Source organism: Ranitomeya variabilis, chromosome 5 (genome assembly GCF_051348905.1).
Source record: "Ranitomeya variabilis isolate aRanVar5 chromosome 5, aRanVar5.hap1, whole genome shotgun sequence".
In the NCBI taxonomy this organism is placed as follows: domain Eukaryota; kingdom Metazoa; phylum Chordata; class Amphibia; order Anura; family Dendrobatidae; genus Ranitomeya; species Ranitomeya variabilis.
In genome coordinates this window covers 321,820,780-321,833,813 of record NC_135236.1, presented here as the reverse complement: position 1 = coordinate 321,833,813, position 13,034 = coordinate 321,820,780, and the positions used below count along the sequence as shown (strand labels likewise).

Below are 13,034 nucleotides of genomic sequence, written 5' to 3'. Positions count from 1 at the left end.
AAACAGCATACTGACCAGACTCGGACAATACATGACTGTAATATACAAGTGCATCTCACTCAATTAGAATATCATCAAAAAGTTAATTTGAGTTCTTCAATACAAAAAGTGAAACTCATTATATAGAGACATTACAAACAGAGTGATCTATTTTAAGTGTTTATTTTTCTAAGGCCACATGCACACGTTGCGGAAAGTGGTGCGGATTTTTCCGGACTGATTTTGGTAAATCCGCAGGTAAACCACACTGCGGATTTCCTGCGGAATTACCGTGATTTTTTGCGGATTTTGTGCGGATTCCAACTGTGGTTTTACACCTGCGGATTCCTATTATGGAGCAGGTGTAAACCGCTGTGGAATCCGCACAAAGGATTGACATGCTGCGGAATGAATAAACAATGCTATGTTTCCGTGCATTTTTTTCCGCAGCATGTGCACTGCGGATTTTGTTTTCCATAGGTTTACATGGTACTGTAAACTCATGGAAAATTGCTGTGAATCCGCAGCGGTCAATCCGCTGTGGATCCACAGCAAAATCCACAACGTGTGCACATACCCTTAATGTTGATGATTATGGCTTACAGCCAATGAAAACCCAAATGCTATTATCTCAGTAAATTAGAATAATTAACAAAAATCACCTGCAAAGGCTTCCTAAGCTTTTAAAAAGATTCCTTAAGGTACCGTCACATTTAGCGACGCTGCAGCGATCTAGACAACGATGCCGATCGCTGCAGCATCGCTGTTTCGTCGTTGTGTGGTCGCTGGAGAGCTGTCACACAGACAGCTCTCCAGCGACCAACGATGCTGGTCCCCGGGTAACCAGGGTAAACATCGGGTTACTAAGCGCAGGGCCGCGCTTAGTAACCCGATGTTTACCCTGGTTACCAGTGCTAATGTAAAAAACCCAAACACTACATACTTACATTCCGGTGTCTGTCCCCCGGCGCTGTGCTTTCCTGCACTGACTGTGAGCGCCAGCCGGAAAGCAGAGCGGTGACATCAACGCTGTAATCTGCTTTACGGCTGGCCGACGCTGACAGTGCAGGAAAGCAGAGCGCCGGGGACAGACACCGGAATGTAAGTATGTAGTGTTTTTTTTTTTTTTTTACATTTACACTGATATCCAGCAAAATTGGGTCAAAGCCCAGTTTCTCTCTCCTATAAATACTCTCCAGCCAAGAGAAATGATATAAAATATAACTTTTATTTCTATATTTAAAAGAACTACCCAAAAAAAAGAAAAAGTGATAAAGTGCACATTAAAATCTCACTTATCAACTACAATGTCCATCCGGACAGACGTATCATAGGGATATAAACCTCTTTTAAACAGGAGGTCCCTATAAAATTTTCAGTATAACCAATTCCGATTAGATTAGATCCCAATCATGAATTTATAGACCATGCATTAATCAATCCCGACATCATACACGATGTTCTTATCAAAAAGGTTTACACACAGTCTCCATGTGGATCAATTCGCCTGGTTGCATATATTGTTACATAAAGAAACCAAATAGAAGTAAAAAGGAGAGATCTCACCCATCAGCCGTCCAGGCTCCGATCATCCCCTCTCTACCTCTGACCAGCCAGGCTCCATAGAGGGAGTGGATCCGATTTAGACCTATTACGCCCTGTACAGGCTGGTATGGCCCTGATCCCCAAACTCCATCCACAATGGGATGTGCAGGGACAAATAGGGTTGTTGTGCATAAGGGTCAGATGTGGACTGCCCTTGTTAGGGCGGGAGTTTGGGGATCAGGGCCATACTAGCCTGTACAGGGCGTAATAGGTCTAAATTGGATCCACTCCCTCTATGGAGCCTGGCTGGTCAGAGGTAGAGAGGGGATGATCGGAGCCTGGACGGCTGATGGGTGAGATCTCTCCTTTTTACTTCTATTTGGTTTCTTTATGTAACAATATATGCAACCAGGCGAATTGATCCACATGGAGACTGTGTGTAATCCTTTTTGACAAGAACATCGTGTATGATGTCGGGATTGATTAATGCATGGTCTATAAATTCATGATTGGGATCTAATCTAATCGGAATTGGTTATACTGAAAATTTTATAGGGACCTCCTGTTTAAAAGAGGTTTATATCCCTATGATACGTCTGTCCGGATGGACATTGTAGTTGATAAGTGAGATTTTAATGTGCACTTTATCACTTTTTCTTTTTTTTGGGTAGTTCTTTTAAATATAGAAATAAAAGTTATATTTTATATCATTTCTCTTGGCTGGAGAGTACATTTACACTGGTAACCAGGGTAAACATTGGGTTACTAAGCGCGGCCCTACGCTTAGTAACCCAATGTTTACCATGGTTACCAGTGAAGACATCGCTGAATCGGCATCACACACACACCGATTCAGCGATGTCTGCGGGAGTCCAGTGACGAAATAAAGTTCTGGACTTTCTGCTCCGACCAATGATGGCACAGCAGGATCCTGATCGCTGCTGCATGTCAAACTCAACGATATCGCTAGCCAAGACGCTGCAACGTCACAGATCGCTGGCGATATCGTTCAGTGTGAAGGTACCTTTAGTCTGTTTCAGTAGGATTCACAATTGTGGGTAAGACTGCTGACTTGACAAATGTCCAGAAGGCAGTGATTGACACACTCCACAAGGAGGGTAAGCCACAAAAGGTCATTGCTAAAGAAGCTGGTTGTTCACAGAGTGCTGTATCCAATCATATTAATGGAAAGTGAAGTGGATGGAAAAAGTTTGGTAGAAAAAGGTGCACAAGCAACCAGGATAACTGCAGCCTTGAAAGGATTGTTAAGAAAAGGCCATTCAAATATTTGGGGGAGATTCACAAAGAGTGGACTGCTGGAGTCATTGCTTCAAGAGCCACCACACACAGACGTATCCAGGACATGGGCTACAAGTGTTGCATTCCTTGTGTCGAGCCATTCATGACCAATTGACGTCAGAAGTGTCTGACCTGGGCCAAGGAGAAAAAGATATATATATATATATATATCCTGACGAAGCCACTGGCGTGGTGAAACGCGCGTCGAGGTGTTTAGTGCGGGTCAGATACTCGGGCCATCATGACCACAGGTATTGTACATATACTATTGCCCTTATGCCCTCATGCCATGATATGTCATGATATGGTTAACAGGTTATTTTAGGCTCATGGGTTGGTGCAATATTGGTGGCAGTATTATACTTTGAAGGAGGCCTCATTGCTGTCCGATATACTTATGCTAATTTACTTCCCCTGGTATAAGTTTTAAGAGCTTACTATCATATAGCTCCCTGGGTTATTTATTTTGGTCTTCATGGTCTCTTGGTTTTGCTCCTGTTTTTTTCTTTTTCTGCTGACATCAATTCACAGATGGATGGTTCCATCTGAGTTGTACTCTTTTTTCATTGATCATTCTATTATGTATTGTTCTGTACTGTGGTTATTTTAACTAATAAACGGTTTAATATTGGAAATTGCTCCTCCAGTTTGTTCCTCTATTGGTATACAAGGAGAAAAAGAACTGGACTGTTGCTCAGTGGTCCAAGGTGTTGTTTTCAGATGAAAGCAAATTTTGCATTTCATTTGGAAATCAAGGTCCCATAGTCTGGAGGTAGAGTGGAGAGGCACACAAGCCAATCTGCTTGATGTCTAGTGTGAAGTTTCCACAATCAATGTTGGTTTCTGGAGCCATGACATCTGCTGGTGTAGATCCACCGTGTTTTATCAAGAACAAAGTCAGTGCAGCCGTCTACCAGGAAATTTTAGAGCACTTCTTGTTTCCCTCTGCCGACAAGCTTTTTGGAGATGGAAATGTAATTCTTCAGCAGGACTTGGCACCTGTCCACACTGCCAAAAGTACCAATAACTGGTTTAAAAACAACAGTATCACTGTGCTTGATTGGCCAGCAAACTTGCCTGACCTTAACCCCATAGAGACTATGGGGTATTGTCAAGAGGAAGAGGACAGACAACAGACCCAACAATGCAGACGAGCTGAAGGCTGCCATCAACCTGGGCTTCCATAACAGTTCAGCAGTGCCACAGGCTGATTGCCTCCATGCCACATTGCATTGATGCAATAATTGATGCAAAAGGAGCCCCGACCAAGCATTGAGTGCATTTACCGAACATACATTTCAGTAGGCCAACATTTCGGGTTTTAAAATCATTTTTCAAGCTGGTGTTATAAAGTATTCTAATTTACTGAGATAATGACTTTGGGGTTTTCTTTGACTGTAAGCCATAATCATCAACATTAACAGAAATAAACACTTGAAATAGATCACTCTGTTTGTAATGATTCTATATAATATATGGGTTTCACTATTTGTATTGGAGAACTGAAATAAATGAACTTATTTAGTTAGATACACTTGTACACTTGTTTGAACAAGGCCCTAAAGCGCAAAAGATGAACAAAGCAAATGAAAATTTGTTATGGTATCACACAGTAAACATAAGGAATGGATAATAATTTGGAAAAGGGACCACTTTGTAAATTGGTATAAACTGCTCACATTCTGGAGTTTCAGTATGTCTTCTCTCACAGCTGGCTCTCTGCACCATGACTTACAACTCACATTCCATTTTTATGTGCTATCTAATTATTCTTGGACATTAATAAAAGAAAGGAGTACATCTTATCATAAAGTCAATTCCTGTATGATTTCTATCCTATGGAATTTTGGAAGTGACAACACTTTCTATAAAAATGGTTCCTTACCAAATTTCTCAAAAATATGACACCAAATTAACTAAAATTGATATTAAAATGCTAAATCTTGAACAATAGTTGAAATTTTATACCTGACCTGCCCTTACTAAAAGTGGTACTCCTATCTCAGACACATATGGCTCAGTCATAAGATATGCTGTAAATGTCTGCAAGGTGTGGTTCCCACCTGTAGAGCCCATTCTTTCATTGTTGGCAATGCATTGTACAACTTGGTTAATGTATATGAAGGTTCTGAAAACAGCTTAGAAAGCATTTATCAGTCATTAATGGCATATCCTGTGGATATGAAATAAATTTCTGAGATGGGAACATCATTTTAAACATTTGATTACAATGCATATGTAACAACGTAGCGTACAGTGCTTTATGATAAAAGTCCCACTCCTAGCACACAGGTCTAAGGTGTCACACTGGTAATGGGAGATTGTAAAATGAAAATTTTCATGACCTTACTTACTTGGTTTAAGGATCTAAAGTTTTACGCCACTTTGGAAAGAAAGATATCAGCTGATGAACAAAGATGAACACAACCAGGGGCAAAACGAAGAAACAGTACCTTCAATTCACCTCATGTATGTCAAGTGGCAAGAAAAGTAGCTGCTGATAAAGGAATTCCATGTTTAGACCCCCAGCTCTTAAAGGATCAGAGATAAAGGCCTGAAAATGCAGGCATAAGAAATGCAGTTTCAAGTTACTCCATGTTGGTTTCATATTCTCTAGCTTAACGTCCAGACATGGCATTGAAAAAAAAGAATTCTGTACTGAAGTGAGACAACTGTCATTAAAACACATAGAAAACATTGTATCTAGTAAATAAATTGGGCAATGATTTATATTTTCAAATGTGCTGAAAATAACGTAAATGGCAAAGTAAAATTGCTCAAACAAGACTGTAAAATTATCAGCAATGGATGCCTCATCTAATAATGTTTCGATTCTCAGATCTATATTATATATATACACAATCACATGAAGAGTTTGACCGCCAATAGTGACAGACCATGTGGCCAATATGGGGCTCCTAGATGCAGATACAGTTGAAAGCAATGGAACAGTCAGTGCCCTCCTCCATCATTCTTTTTGTGTATTTGAGCTCTGACACCTCAGCACAATGAGGTCACTACATCACACAGGTGGAGCAGTACTACAGACCACATGCTGCAGAGACTGCAGCAGCAGAGGAATGGGGAGAGGTATTTTTTTCATTGTGGGGGCCATTATATTGTATGAAAGGTTATTTGGGGGCTATTATACTATTTGAAGGGCTATGTGGGGGCTATTGTATTGTTTGGAGGGCTGTGTGGGGATTATACTGTTTAAAAACCTGTAATGACCGCATGGCCACCTCAAAACTATCGGAGCTACTACAACCCCCGACCTATGGTCTCCTTGCCCATAATCCTGTAGAATGGAAGCCCGCAAGGGCAGGGTCCTCTTCCCTCTGTATCAGTCTGTTATTGTTAGTTTGTTTACTGTAAGTGTTATCTATAATTTGTATCTAACCCCTTCTCATGTACAGCACCATGGAATTAATGGTGCTATATAAATAAATAATAATAAGACTACGTGAGAGACCATGATACTGTTAGCAGGCCATTATATTGTATGAAAGGCATTGTGGGACCATTATACTATTTGGAGGACTATATGGGGGCTATTTTAGTGTTTGGAGGGTTGTGTGGGGATTTTACTGTTTAAAATTACTATGCGGGAGACCATGATACTGTTAGCAGGCCATTATACAGTTTTAGAGAACGGTGTTCATCATACTTTGCAGAAGTGTGTGGGGGGGAATTTACTGTGGGGATATCATACTGTATTTGGGGAGAATTTTTGTTAGCAACATATACTTTATAGAGGCCATAAAAAAGGTATTAGTGTGTGGGAATACTAAGGGGCTTCAATACAAGAAAAAAATACTTAGTAATTGCAGCAAAGTTGGGAGATATGTTCTTCTGTGACCTTGCCAAGTATTGGTTTTTTTTTTAAGAAAGTGATAGAGCCCAATTAGGGCTTCTGCTATGGGGCTTCATAATTTTTACATGTGCACCTGTGTGATCAGATGCATACACAGCAGACAAGAAAAACCTTCATGTCAAAGTACCCCAGGTGCTGTGATATCATAACCGGAGTATCCGCAGGCCTTGCTACAAAATCTTTATTAGGACTTCCTCCTATTATATATCCTTTATAGTATTAGTGTCTTGTTACATAGTAGAGGGGCTTTGTAGTAGAACACAGAAGTGACTGCTACCTCTGCTCTGCTTATAGATATGCCATTGTGTACTGACTTTACTGCACTATTGTTAATGCCAGTATGGGTGTGGGCGAGACTTAAACTCATTATTGTCAAATATTTAATGCTTTTGGAAGCACTACAGTATATGCCTAACTCTACCCCATTTTTAGTTTTCTAACTATTGGTCAAGGATGCAAACTTAAACAGAACCTATCACTGTGCATCCCAATCTGCAGGCCTCATGTGAGAGAGCAGGGGGCACTGAGCAGATTGATATATAACTTGTAAGAGACATAAATCAGAATAACTAATGTTATAATAATTTATTCTTCTGCTCTTTCTGAGATTTCAGGTCCAGTGGGCGGCCCTAAAAGCTATTGACACCTCTCTCTCTGTAGGCACACTTATACAAAGAGAACTGACAATCACTGATGGGAGTTTTTGGTCCAGTGGGCTATCCGCTCAGTGATTGTCAGTTCTCTTTGCATAAGTGTGCCTACAGAGAGCGCTGTCAATCACTTTTAGGTCCGCCCACCGGACCAAAAACCCCAGAAAGAGTAGAAGATTAAAAGCACGGGATATACTGAACCTTTTCTCACTAACCATATATCAATCTATTTAGTTCTTCTTACTCTATAACATGCTGCCTGCAGATTAGACTGCAATTTCATAGCGACAGGTTTCCTTTAAAACAAAACTGAATATACTTGATGCATTATTGGCAGCAGACAACCAAACACTATAATGCCTGGCTACAAATCTATGCCATCTGATTTTGTTTCACTAGAAGAAAGGGACATTAGTTTATTACAAAACTTTTTAAAAGGAATTTTATGGGATGGGGGTCAACATTTGAATGGTGGGGGGTCTAAATTCTGATGTCTGTACAGCTACAGCAAGCCCCACACACCCTTCTTCGCTCTTTTAACAGGCAGAGCGCTGTATATTATTTAGTGACTGAACCTGGTATTGCAGCTCATTTTTTCTCAGTCCCACTAGGGTAAATGAGACTAAGCTGCTATACAAAGCACAACCACTGCACCCAAAAAATTCAAAGTGGGGATGTGGTACTCACTGGACTGCAGCAGCCTCAAAACTAAACTGACCATCATCAGAGTTCTGAAAAATCCCTTTAAACTCAAACTCCATGCCTATGGTTTCACTAGTGGTATTAGTGAAAGTGAGAAAAGAAAATCTGAATATTTTTGCGAATAAAGATATCCTTTATTTTTTCCGTATTATTTGCACTTTAATCAGCAAATATTAAAATGGACTTCAAATATTAAATTATTTCGTGAAATTTATACTATCTACAAAGAATGCAGAAATATAATGGTAGCTATTTTTCAGAGTCATTCCAGACTCTGAAAGTGTCCCTTGTTGTATAACTCAATGCAGTGACAGATAAAATAAAATAAAAAATATACAATTTTCTTTACAAAATTCTTGTGTAAAGTATTCAGTGTGACAAATATGTACCAAAATATTGTTACCATACCAGCTCATGTATTAAGGCCATGTTCACACTATCAGTATTTGGTCAGTATTTTACATCAGTATCTGTAAGCCAAAACCAGGAGTGGGTGATAAATCCAGAAGTGGTGCATATGTTTCTATTATACTTTTCCTCTATTTGTTCCACTCCTGGTTTTGACTTAGAAATACTGATGTGACATACTGGCCAAGTACTGAACGTGTGAACGTTGCTTCAAAGGACGATCAGTGGAAGTGATGCAACCTCCTATTTGAACCAATGTTGGAAAAATGTTCATAAGTATGAATGATGGTTCTCATCTGCTCACTATAGAACACAAAGTGAATAATTTACTGTAAAATTAGGGGTACAAAATACTGCTGTATATTATACCTCTCTTCAATCCAATCATTTCTGAAAGTTATTAAAAAGCTGAACAGGTAATCTGAAAAATCTGGAAAAGAAAGTACGGTCTCTTCAAGATATTTTGCCTCAATAATAAAATGCATGACGTTGGTTTAGAAAAAAAAACAACTGTTACATAAAGGCGTAATAAATAAGTCTTGTCTCCTTACAGGATGGAATCTTTATAGGGAGAAAATAGAGCTATTCTATAGTCAAAAGGTCTTTAGAAATTGAAAGACTGAACTAAAAATGTCATTGGAAGTGAAAATTTATTATCTGCCCACATTTGCATGTCCAAATGGAAAGACCAAGCTCTCGTTGACAAAAAGCCAATATTCCATTTCGCTCACGTGCAGAGTTGTGTGTCACGTCTTCCAAATAGAAGATCATTTCGCAAAGTTATCAAGTGAAGAACGTATGGTTAATGTCTAAACCCCAAGATTTGCTGATGGTCCCCTTTCACTTCAGTCACCTCAGTAAAACGAAGCGTGCATGTTAACTTTTACCACTCAGACATGTATTTGGCAGCCTGAGAAATGACAGAGCTGCCATGGACCTTTGAAAACTAGTGACCATAGGAAATTAGGTCTGGCAGGGATTTAACCCTTCATGAATCACTCTGGAAATGTTTTTAGAACAAGTGTTCTACACATCTCAAATTTGTTTGACATCTAATTAGTTGAGGAAAAAAGAAAAAAACCCCAACAAGCCAAAAATTCCTATTATTCCTCCAAACAAAATACCTACAAGCGGCAACATGGCTTTTACTTCAACAAAACATTTCTACGTGTGGATAGAAAAGCCAATGGACAATGCAAAAGAATAACAAAAGGAAAACAAGGACAAAGTGTATTCTTTTACTCCGCGTGAGTCTTCTCCATTTGCAGACTTAAAAAAAAAACCCTAAGAGCTCAATAAGTAGGGCCCTAAACTAATTGTAGGAGCTATATAATAGAATTTGCCTTCAGCCTGGCTTATAATAAGTAACAGGAATCCTCACTTCACACAAGGCAGTTCAGCCTACTCATTTACTGTCTATTATGGCAAGCTCATCCTCAAGTGGAATTTTATTGCATACCATTTTATGGCTTTCCTACCAATTTTCAGTCTCGGACTGTTTTATTGATGGGGGAGTGACAGTCTGTAGAAATTGTATGCAGAAAATTAGACTTCAAGGAGTCCATGCAATTAAGGTTCATCTCATTATATGTGACAGTTTTATTACTGGCTGCCCTTGTTAACACATTGGGAATGTGAAGAGAGACAAGTGTATAACTTTGGATAATTCACTTTATGGGTTTTTTTTTTCTGGTGGTAAATAATTATAAATCATTTTGATCAACTTTTAATTGGAACCTCCGTAGAAGAGATCGCCTTCCTACTTCACCTGTTTAGGTCGAATTTATGCATCGCTGTATCGTTATGATGTGCTCTACAATTACGTCCATGTAAAAATATTAATAAAAATGTAACTAAATAACAGATATATGCGCGCACACAAGATAACGGATTATGTACAATGGGCGATTGTAACGTCTACAGTCAGTTAGTTCTCTGGCATGAAGTGTGAAAACAGCATTCTGGTATCACAGATGTGTTTTTCACACTTGTGTCAGATCTTCCTATGCCGGAGAAAGCATGCTGATACCACAATAAGACATTTCCTCCAGCATAGGATTTGGATTATATAATAGAGCCAAGACTGCATCTTTATAAGAAGGAATCCTACATTTCAGTGTCTCCCCTTCCCCTCCAGCTCGCCCTCTCCCTCTCCATATTTCCATTTAATGACCCTTCTAGGTTCCTATGTTCCATTGTGTGCTAGAAAGCAAACCAGAAAATGTTTCCTCTCTCAAGGCTGCAGTATCACTCCAATTTCACTTATGGCATGTTCACCTTTAGAACACAAACGTATATTACCACGAGCTACTTTTATTCTTTCCAGATTTCACATTGTTTCAGTCTTAGTGAGAAATCTCAAGTCAGTTCATGATCAAAAATAAAATAAATAATTTTTATTTATATAGCGCCAACATATTCCGCAGCACTTTACATTATAGAGGGGACTTGCTTTCCGTTCAGCCTTATTTACTAAAGAAATTAAATAAAGCCCGGTACACACTGGCACAAGTCTCCTAAACTACACTATATTAATACTGCAATGTCACCAAATCACACAAAGCCCAATCTCGGAGAGTACACTAATGTATACTACATATGTAGGACCATCAGATGGTCTCTTTTCGTAGACCCCATATAACAGTGGCATCAGTGCCCATTATTTCATCAAGGACCTTATTGACACACGTGTGAACAAATAGAAACTAGTTTAACACTTATGTTCTATGAGAAAGGAATTGGCTTACCTCTGTAGGATAATTTCACCCTTGGCACGTTATTTTTGACATTCTGACAGTTCACCCTTGTTGATATTGATACTCCCAAGAAAAGAAATGCAATCCCAGTAAAAGAGCCCATGCTGAGGAGCAGTCAGGTCTGTAGGTGCCTTCTGCAGCTTGGTGCCCCTGCTGCAGTCTTGGTTGAGTAGAAGAGGGGGTCTTACAACTCAGGAGAACAGGTGACTTGGGTCAGTCTCATTGCAGCAGTCTAGGTAGAAGAAAGCCCCTCATCTTTCCTTGAGGAGCAGGTCAGAAGATTGGAAACTTCAGAGCTCTGGAGGAATAATAAGGCAGCAGGCACTGGATAATGAGGCACAACTGTTGTGTGGAAAGCAGAAATGAACCAGTGCTGCAGTGCTGGAGCTTAAAGATCCATTTGTTTCATAGGAGATCTGGTGGAAGAAACTAATCCTGTGCTTCAGTAAGTGTGTGGGAGCTGAAGGAGAGGAGAATGCACAGAAAGGAGCCCAGAGAGCAATGCTGCTGACTTTTCCTGTCCACATGCAGAGAGATGACACAGGATCTCCCAGACAGGTTTTCCCTACTACAGCAAAGGCAATCTGACAATGGGAGAACAGGCAAGCTCAACCCACTGCCTTTCCCTGCTGTCACACAACACATGCAAAAGCCATCTAGGAGAGATGAGAGGAGGGAGCACAGACCTGCACCAGGCATGTGGGAAGCAGAGCAGCCCCTCACACATTTACCTCTGAAGACACCAGCAGAAGACTTTCTGAACATTGGAAACTTTTAGGTGCTCTGACCATCCTGTAAAGAAAACCTCTCGGCACAGTTCATAGACCGAAAAGCACTTAGAGGGCATCTCCATAAACTTTATGAGGCTCATGTAAAATAAAAAAATTAAAAAGCTCTAAGTGTTGAGAAAAATGCTACAAATCCATTTAGAATTTTCTGCCATTGTTCCAATACTTATAAGAATAGGGTATAAATTAATATAGACTTCAATGGCGACGTAATAAGTATGACGCTATTTCTACTTAGAGGGATCTTTGCTTTTTCTGACATTTTTTTACAGATGTGCCACTCATTATAAAATGTTTCTCAAATATTTCTGCTACATAATAGGGAATGTCTAAAAAAAAAAAATAGTTGCGTTTTTGCTGCAAAGCCTGCTCATTAGGGAGTAAGGAACTTGCCTCAAAACGGCAGGCTTTGCTTGTTTTTTTTTTTGCATTTTATTGCTGCTTTTTCATCATGCTACATTTGTCTCATGCATGCTGATAAAGTTTAGCGGAAAAAGAAAAATCATATTCTACGTCATCAGGTTTTGCCACAAAAAAATGCAGCAAAACCCAATAACTGCGTTTTTTTCGCCACCCATTGCTTTCAGTGGGTAAAATACGCTGAAAGAAGTAACATGCTCTTTTGTGCAAAACCCAAGGTTTTGCGCAAAGCACAGAGGACAAAAAATCCAAGCCGCGTGCATGAGAATTCTGAAATCTCATAGACAAAGCTGGTGCTGTAAAACGTAGCTAAAATTTGCATAAAAAAGCTGTAAAAAAAAAAACACACCAAAAATGCATATGCATGAACCAATAGACTTGAATGGGTGAGTCTAATCCGATTTATGGAGAAAACTCGTGCATGCACCGATTTTCACATGCCGATTCGGTCAGCGAAAAAAAAACGCTCATCTGCACTGCCCCATTGAATAACGTTGGGCTGAGTGATGACCGTTTTTTCACGGATATCACTCCGAGCCGGTAGTGTCAGAAATTTGTATCAGATAGAAATTATGTTTCTCCTTTTTTTTAAGCTTTGGCCATTGGTTTGGAA

At 39.6% G+C, this 13,034-nt stretch overlaps 1 protein-coding gene across 1 annotated transcript in view; it reads right to left on the bottom strand.

Annotated features, from left to right (window-relative positions):
- SEMA3A (semaphorin 3A) overlaps nt 1-12,093 on the bottom strand; it is a 353,944-nt gene extending 341,851 nt beyond the window's left edge. The window contains exon 1 of the mRNA XM_077264656.1: nt 11,205-12,093. Within this exon, the coding sequence (XP_077120771.1) occupies nt 11,205-11,316 (112 nt within the window). The 5' untranslated portion in view covers nt 11,317-12,093. The remainder of the gene's footprint in view (nt 1-11,204) is intronic.
- Between the last annotated feature and the right edge of the window lie 941 nt (nt 12,094-13,034).